Consider the following 8,180-nt stretch of genomic DNA (forward strand, 5'->3'; position numbering starts at 1 on the left):
TGATTACTGGATCTAAAAAATGGAGCTAGATCGCTGGTATGTGGTGCGCCAATCCGCTTCCGCAGCTAAGAGACCATTTGGCCGGGTGGATTGGAAGGGATTGAATGGTATTAGGGTGGATGGCATGGATTTCTAGGTAATGATGGTGTTGTCAGTGGATTGTCTTGAGATCCATGGGATTGCTATATCCCCGGATTGCTATATCCAGTCTGTTTGACACGCCCGGCCAATCCCGGGATTAAACCTTCCCGACCCTTCCAATCCCTCGGACCAAACACGTCCAGGCAAATTTGAACGGATCAGGGTGGATTGGATGAGATTTAAAGGTAATTATGGTGTTGTCAGTGGATTGTCTTAAGATCCATGGGATTGGGATCAGATCACCGACTCTGTTTGGCACGCCTGGCCAATCCCGGATTTAACTTCCAATCCCTTCCAATTCCATCCAGTCCCTTCCAATCCGACCGGCCAAATGGGCCCTAAGAGGCCTCATTGAATAATGTAATCAGTGTGACATTCTTTGTTAAATCAGACAGTATTTTATTAAAAAGTATTCATTCTAATAAATTGATGTGCTGATGTCAGCACAGAAGACCTGGCTCAATTAAATTTCATGGCACAGAAAAGTCCGACGCGGATGAGCTACTGAGCCCTGACAGTAGCGAGTTGGCCACTGAAGTGGCGTCATCATCTTGTTTGGGACCATGATGTATGTGTTTTATCCACACCATTCATCTATTTGGAGAGATCATTTTAGGGTACTATAAAAAGAGTAAGATCCAAACTTCAAGTGGAACCACCACAGAAAACAGTGGGAACGGTGACGCCACCATTGAAACCTGCTTGGGCCCACAATGATATGTATTCGAGATCCAACCTGTTTATAATTTAAAACAGACATGGAATAAGAGAAAACACAAATATCAGCTTTATCGAAAACTTCTATAGCCCAAAGGTACGTTTTTAATGGTAAGCGTTTAATCCCCACTTTTTCTGTGCTGGGTCTATTCGAGCATTGGATCTGCCTCATTATTTGCATCATTCCCTGAAATGATCTCTCCAAATGTATGGACGGGGTGGATACAACACATACTTCATGGTGGAGCCCACGTAACGGGGTGACGTCACTTCAGCAGGTAATCCCCGTCATTCCCGCTTAAATTCCACCTAGCCCGTACACGTGAGTCACGCCAACGTTTTCAATACGTAATAAGTGTGCATTTTTAATAGTAACGGTGTTCTGATTTAAAAAATAATAATAATAAATAAAATAAAATAAAATAAAAGAAGAAGAAGAAGAGAAAATTTTTATTTTTTTTAATAATCTGATAAATTGCCATCAGCCTTCCCCCACGTCATCAACGGTTGAGTGGGCCTTTCTCTATAAATAGGAGGATCCGCTTCTTGTTTCACTAACCTCACCTTAGCTTTCTCAAATTCGCCAACTGAACGATGGAGCTTCCTCCTACGAGCCCATGGCCATTTTGGTCATTTTTCCTCCTCATAATCCTTCTCTCTTCCATGGACGTTCCATGGTTGTTGGGATCTGCCGCTAACTTCTCCAACGAAACCGATCACCTTGCTTTGCTACACTTCAAACATCTAATAACCGACGATCCTCTCAATTCCTTGAGCTCTTGGAACCATACTCTCCACTTCTGCCACTGGCAAGGAGTCACATGTGGTGGTCGCCGGCATCCTCAAAGGGTCACAGCCCTGGAACTCACAGCCCTCAACTTGGTGGGCCCCATATCTCCCTACATATCAAACCTCACCTTCCTCAGGTTAATCGATCTTGAAAACAACAGCTTCCATGGCACAGTTCCTGAAGAGATTGGCCGTTTGTCCCGTCTGCGCGTTCTCGATCTCGTCAACAACATATTCACTGGAGAAATTTCAGCAAATCTGACTCGCTGTTCAGAACTCACAGGCATCGATCTTTACGGGAATCAGCTCGTAGGGAAAATCCCAGTTGAGTTTGGCTCTCTATCAAAACTCACCATTTTAAGCATTGGTCACAACAATCTTACAGGAAGCATTCCACCTTCACTTGGAAACCTTTCATCTCTCACTATCCTTTATCTCTCGATAAATAATCTGGAGGGCAGTATCCCAGATGACCTTTCTAAATTGGTGAGATTAACGGATCTTAGCCTAGATGAAAATGAACTGTCAGGTACGATCCCGCCTTCGCTATATAATCTCTCCTCTATTGAAACTTTGGACGTAGCAGCAAACAGATTGAATGGAAATCTTCCTCCTAACTTAGGTTTCACTCTTCCTAATCTCCAACAGCTTTATGCTGCAATAAACCATTTCACAGGACCCATACCAGTTTCATTAACCAATGCTTCAGGACTTGTACTTATTGATTTTGGTCTCAATAACTTTAGCGGATCTGTGCCGCTGAATTTTGGAAGACTGAAGGATCTCTCGATCTTAGATATGGGTGCTAATGAACTTGGATTTGGGAAAGCTCATGACTTGAGTTTTCTTGATTCCTTGACTAATTGCAGTAACTTACAAGAAATGGACCTAGGCGGAAATCATCTCGGTGGTGCATTGCCGAACTCCATATCTAATCTTTCCACCCAACTGAGATGGCTATCTTTCGCAGCGAACAAGATATCGGGAATCATACCATCTGGGATTGAGAATCTTGTCGGGTTAACAAGATTGGACATAAGGGAGAACGTTTTAACGGGTTCTATTCCCATCGGTATTGGGAATCTTAACAAGGTGGTGGAACTGGACTTGAGTATAAATGAATTATCAGGGCAAATTCCATCTTCATTGGGCAACCTCACCAGTTTATCCGAACTCCATTTATTTGGAAACAAGCTATCAGGGAGCTTACCTTCAACTCTTGGTAATTGCATAAACCTGCAATTCATATACATCGAAAACAATAGCTTTAGCGGTAGCTTACCCAAACAACTTTTCAGCATTCCATCTCTAATTGAACTCAAAGCTCAAAACAACTTTTTTACTGGTTATCTGCCACATGAAGATGGTTACTTGAAAGTTCTTGGAAGACTTATTGTTTCTAATAACAAATTGTCAGGCGAAATTCCAAGCTCGCTAAGCAATTGTCTAAGCCTAGAGTATCTCTTCTTAGATGGTAATTTCTTTCAAGGATCAATTCCTCCAACATTTGGTACTCTAAGAGGCCTTCAATACCTCGATCTTTCGCGCAACAACTTGTCTGGAGAGATTCCAAAATTCGTAGAGAACCTTTCTGCCTTGCAGTATCTAAATCTATCTTTCAATAATTTCGAGGGTGAATTACCAGAAAACGGGATATTTCAAAATGCCAGTGAAGTTTCAGTGCTTGGAAATAGTAAGCTTTGTGGGGGTATTCGCCAATTTCAATTGCCAGCATGCTCCAGCCAAGCTTCTAAGAAACAGGGGATGTCTCTTGCCTCAAAAATAAAAATCACAGTAATTGGTGTTGTCATGGGTCTTATTTCATTATCATGTTTCTTGATTACTCTTTATTGGGTTCGAAAGTCAGCAAGGAAACCTGTTGCTATGCCTTCCGTGGGAGATCCTTTCATGAACATATCTTATATAGAGCTCTTTAGAGCTACTGATGGCTTCTCTTCTGCAAATTTGATTGGCACTGGAAATTTTGGTTCTGTATATAAAGGAACTCTTGATCGAGATGGAACTGTTATCGCAGTTAAAGTCTTCAACTTTCAGCAACAAGGAGCTCTTAGGAGTTTTATGGCCGAATGTGAAGCCTTGAGAAACATTAAGCATCGAAATCTTATTAAAATCTTTACTTGTTGCTCAAGCATTGATTTTAAGGGCGATGAGTTCAAGGCTTTAGTTTTCGAGTATATGCCTAATGGAAATCTGGACGAGTACTTGCATAGAGATGGGCACCACGGGTTGAGAAGAAATTTAAACTTTATTCAAAGGCTAAATATAGCTATCGATGTGGCTTCTTCATTGGATTATCTACATCACCAGTGCCAAACACCGATCGTCCACCGTGATTTAAAACCGAGTAATATTCTTCTTGACAATGACATGACTGCTCATGTGGGTGACTTCGGGTTAGCCAGGTTCTTATCTCAAGTTACTCAAAGCAGCTCGGTTGGTGTAAAGGGATCTATTGGGTACATTGCTCCAGGTAACAATTTCGTTTATTTTATTTTATTCTATTTTTCTTTTAAAGCCTGTCATTTGAAGTTGTCAACCATTTCCAAGTGGTTGTCTATCCCCCACGTGCACCATTGAAACCTTAACTGCCAACCAGGGATGCTGTAGGCCCTGACAGTGGGCCAACCTCTGCATTGTATATCTAGGCTGTTCATCCGTTTTTCTACCTCATGTTAGTGCATGAGCCCAAAAAGGAAATAGACCTAAATCTCAGGTGAACTGCACCACAGGAAACAAGGAAGTGATTCTGAATGCCCACCATTAAATACTTCCTAGGGTCTACTGTAATTTTTATTTACTAATAAAGTTGCACAGATTTGGATGAAGCAAAAAACATAAATATCAGCTCAATCCAAAAATTTTATGGTCCACGAAAAGTTTTTAATGGTCAATCATCACTGTTTCCTGTGGCGTGATTCACCCGAGTTTTGCATCTGTTTCATTTTTGGGCCCATGAAAATAAGGTGGCAGAATGGATGGGCAGCATAGATATAAAATGCATGCATTCCTTCTTCCTGGACCGGTCACATCTCCAAAAACTTGCCATGTTAGCATTGATTTGTGCCTAGGCCAGCAAACTTCTTATTTTTAAATACTCAGTTAATATATATTGCATGTGAACATTTCACATTTAATGCTTTCTTTCTCACCAATGAGCTTTCAAACCTCATAAGTGTATCAATGGTAAAAACCTAAGCCATGCAAATAGTGGCTCCAATATAAATATAACTTGGGTTGAAAAAATTGTACCAATTGAAATATAAGTTAATCTATGATCCTACAATCTAAATGGTTATTAATTTTGACAGTTCAGGTTGCCTCATGAGTGGACTCTATTGGGGATTGTGCGGAAGTAAACCTAAATTTAATAAAACAAAATGAAATCAAACATGTAGAGAACACATGAACTTTACGTGGAAAAACTCTCACGAAGAAAACTACGGCACAAAGCAATAAACAATCCACTATAAAACAATATTACAAGAGATGATGCACTTGCAATAACGAGAACCCCTATTCGAATCTCCCAAGACCCGAGCTTTTCTTCTCTAAAACCCTTAGGAACGTCTTAACAATCCCTTAGAATGCCTTAATCCCAATTACACATGATATATATAGCATCAACCGGGATAGGAAATAAATTGTGCACTTATGTAGAACCGCACGTGCTGTCGATCGAACCATCAATCGATTGATATATCGATCGAGCTCCCTTCAATCGATCAAGCAAGCACCAATTTGACTGATCAAATTATGCCAAAAAAGTCTAGAGAGTTTAGGGGGTTTTTCAAATTACTATCGATCAATCGACCGAAAAGTTCAATCGATCGAGCATGATCCAAACTATCAAGTGAGCAATTTGTCTAATTCTAAATAGGTTCGATAAATCAAGTAGGACTAACGATCGATCGATGCCCTTGTTTCAGCTTAGATTGAAGACATTCATTCAACATACTCTCCTAATTTTTTTCCCATGTCATCTTTATGGTGCACCCCACCTTTTGCATTGTGGATTTTCTACATAGGTAAACACATTGGTAGGAAAAAAAAAGTTGTGTAAAAGTTCACATAAAATGTTAAGTTTCTCTGGTTAGAGATGTATGGATTATTAGATGGATGGATGGATTATCTTGGTGGTGCATGTACAAGAATAGGAGATTATGCCATTGTCGCAAAGGTTGACAAAATCAGAGCTATCCATTTGTTGAGCCACATTTTAAACAAGCACTGAGCTAACATCATGCTCTAGCCGAGTTGAATTGGTAGACCTATGTATATTGATCAGCCACATGTACCTTGAATATTAAACATTAGTCAAATAGGTCTTAAGTTTCCAATTTTTCTCATACTTGTGCCCAAATCAATTAATGGAACCTCTTGTTTCTTCCTCTACTATTTTCATAGGGGATCCCACCTATTGAATGGTACACGTACTCCACATGTAGATGTGACGGAGGCCTATTCTTTAGGTGGGCTCAAGCTGGTACGTTGCCTTGGCCGGTGATCCAGTAGGCCACTTGTGCATGTTGAATGTGGACAAGTGGTATTTACTTGTTTAAATGCAATGATCTCTCTCTAAATTCAACCTCTACTTGCTCTCTCTCCCTCTCTCTAAATTCAACCTCTACTTTTATTTGTATCTAACTGGCTGCTTACATTCAAATATGAGATGTACAAATTACAGAGTATGCATTGGGCGGTAAAGCGTCTACACAAGGAGATGTTTACAGCTATGGAATCCTTTTATTGGAGATGATAACAGGAAAGGGCCCAACTGATAACATGTTTAAAGATGATCTAAGCCTTCATCATTTTGCTAAGTTGGCGTTGACTGAACAAGTAATGGAGATTGTAGATCCATTTCTCTTTGAAGAAGCTGAAGCTACTCAAGGCAGCGGAAATCATATCAATATAAGAAATAGAATGCGCAATGGATTGATTTCCATGGTTAAAATTGGTGTGTTGTGTTCTGTGGAATCTCCAAGAGAGCGAATGTTGATGAAAGATGTTGTCATGGAAATGCATGCAATCAAGGACATATATCTTGGGGTCAGGATTCACCGAGTCAAACAAGTTAGGTCACAACAGTTAGGTGAAGGTCCATCTTATCTCAGTCATTACTGAGACGTTATTGGTAGTTTGTTGGGAAATATTTGAAAATAAAAGAAGTTTCTTGAATACTTTTCTTAATAAGCTTGTACTGATGGTGCATACATGGGAAGATGTCTTTCTTTTCCTATGTTTGACCTGTGGTAAGGATTGTATCATGAATGTAATAGGATAAAGATATCATCTTATTATAATTAATAAGAAGACTATTGGATTAGTATGATGTTTAAGAGTTGAAACATTTTATAAAACCTTTTTCAAAATGCCATTACAACCCAGTGGAAGTATTTTAGCAATTAGACTGCCCACTTGACAGTAGTGTGATGAAATATTCATCCAATGAGTCCCATGTCTTATGGACTAAGATCTTCTGCCTAATGAATGTGAATCATTGCTCTATTTTCTAATGCCTGTTGATACACCACCAACAGTAGTATTAGAATCATCCAAACATTGTAATGTTCTGGGCTGATTCTAGAGAGGCCTACATTGTGGCTAGTTGGTGCGGGTCAGAGCTGTTGGTTTGGGTTTCATTGCGAAGACCGGGGGAGTTTTTGCTCTAGCCATGTAAATTCCTGTAATTAGCCCCTATAGTGGTGAGGCTTCCTTCTTTGTTGGTTTGTTTTGGACTATAGGTTAGGTGAGGCCTTGATGTAGGGAGGGACGTGATGAGGTCGATCACTATCTTTCTCAGAGGATAACTACTCTGAATCCATAAAGCTCTTTGGACTTAGCACAGAGATTCCTCGAATCCACGAGGGATGAAAATATAAATAATTTCTAATAAATTCAAAATAATTTGATTAATGATGAAGGAAAGAAATTACAATCCTTTAAATAGTGAACTCAACCCTAGGACGGAGTTTTAGACTCAAACTCCAACTCAAACTCCCTAAATTTCATGGTTTTCGGCCAAAAATACCAAGTGTCCAATTTGGCCTAACTATGTTATTCTCCTAATTTTTCTAAGCCTTTTTCATGTTGAGCACAAATCCTAAAACTAAAAGGATCAAAAGTTATAATCAAACTAACACTTACTATTATAGTAAAAACGAAAATAAAAGGGACTTTTGACTGTCAATTTGATAGAATCTCGCAAATCTGGCATGGGAAACCTGGCATAGTGGGGTTGGTTGGCTAAAGTAGCTTCTCCTACCCCAAAATCATATATGATATGTCGAAAAACTCATTCTGATTTGCGAGATAGGACTGTTTTAAGGTTCTGACGGTCTTAATCATTTTTGCCTCCGATTGGGCCTTCACTAGTCTATCTTTGCCATGAAAGTGTCCATGACCCACTCTACATCAGGCTTCTTTCTTTTTTGCGGGGCCACTTGAGTAGATGTATATCATTTTCCACAGAAAAAAGGAAGTTATTTGAATATATATATATATATATATAT

General features: G+C 39.6%; 1 protein-coding gene across 1 annotated transcript; it reads left to right on the plus strand.

The window, feature by feature from the left end:
* The first annotated feature begins 1,140 nt into the window (after positions 1–1,140).
* LOC131243237 (putative receptor-like protein kinase At3g47110) lies at positions 1,141–6,914 on the plus strand. Its single transcript, XM_058242436.1, has 2 exons — positions 1,141–4,138; positions 6,353–6,914. Exons 1-2 carry the CDS (start codon positions 1,453–1,455, stop codon positions 6,790–6,792), a joined length of 3,126 nt encoding a protein of 1,041 aa, XP_058098419.1. The 5' UTR covers positions 1,141–1,452; the 3' UTR covers positions 6,793–6,914.
* Positions 6,915–8,180: the final 1,266 nt, after the last annotated feature.

This window comes from Magnolia sinica, chromosome 1, assembly GCF_029962835.1.
Source record: "Magnolia sinica isolate HGM2019 chromosome 1, MsV1, whole genome shotgun sequence".
NCBI classification, from domain to species: Eukaryota; Viridiplantae; Streptophyta; class Magnoliopsida; order Magnoliales; family Magnoliaceae; genus Magnolia; species Magnolia sinica.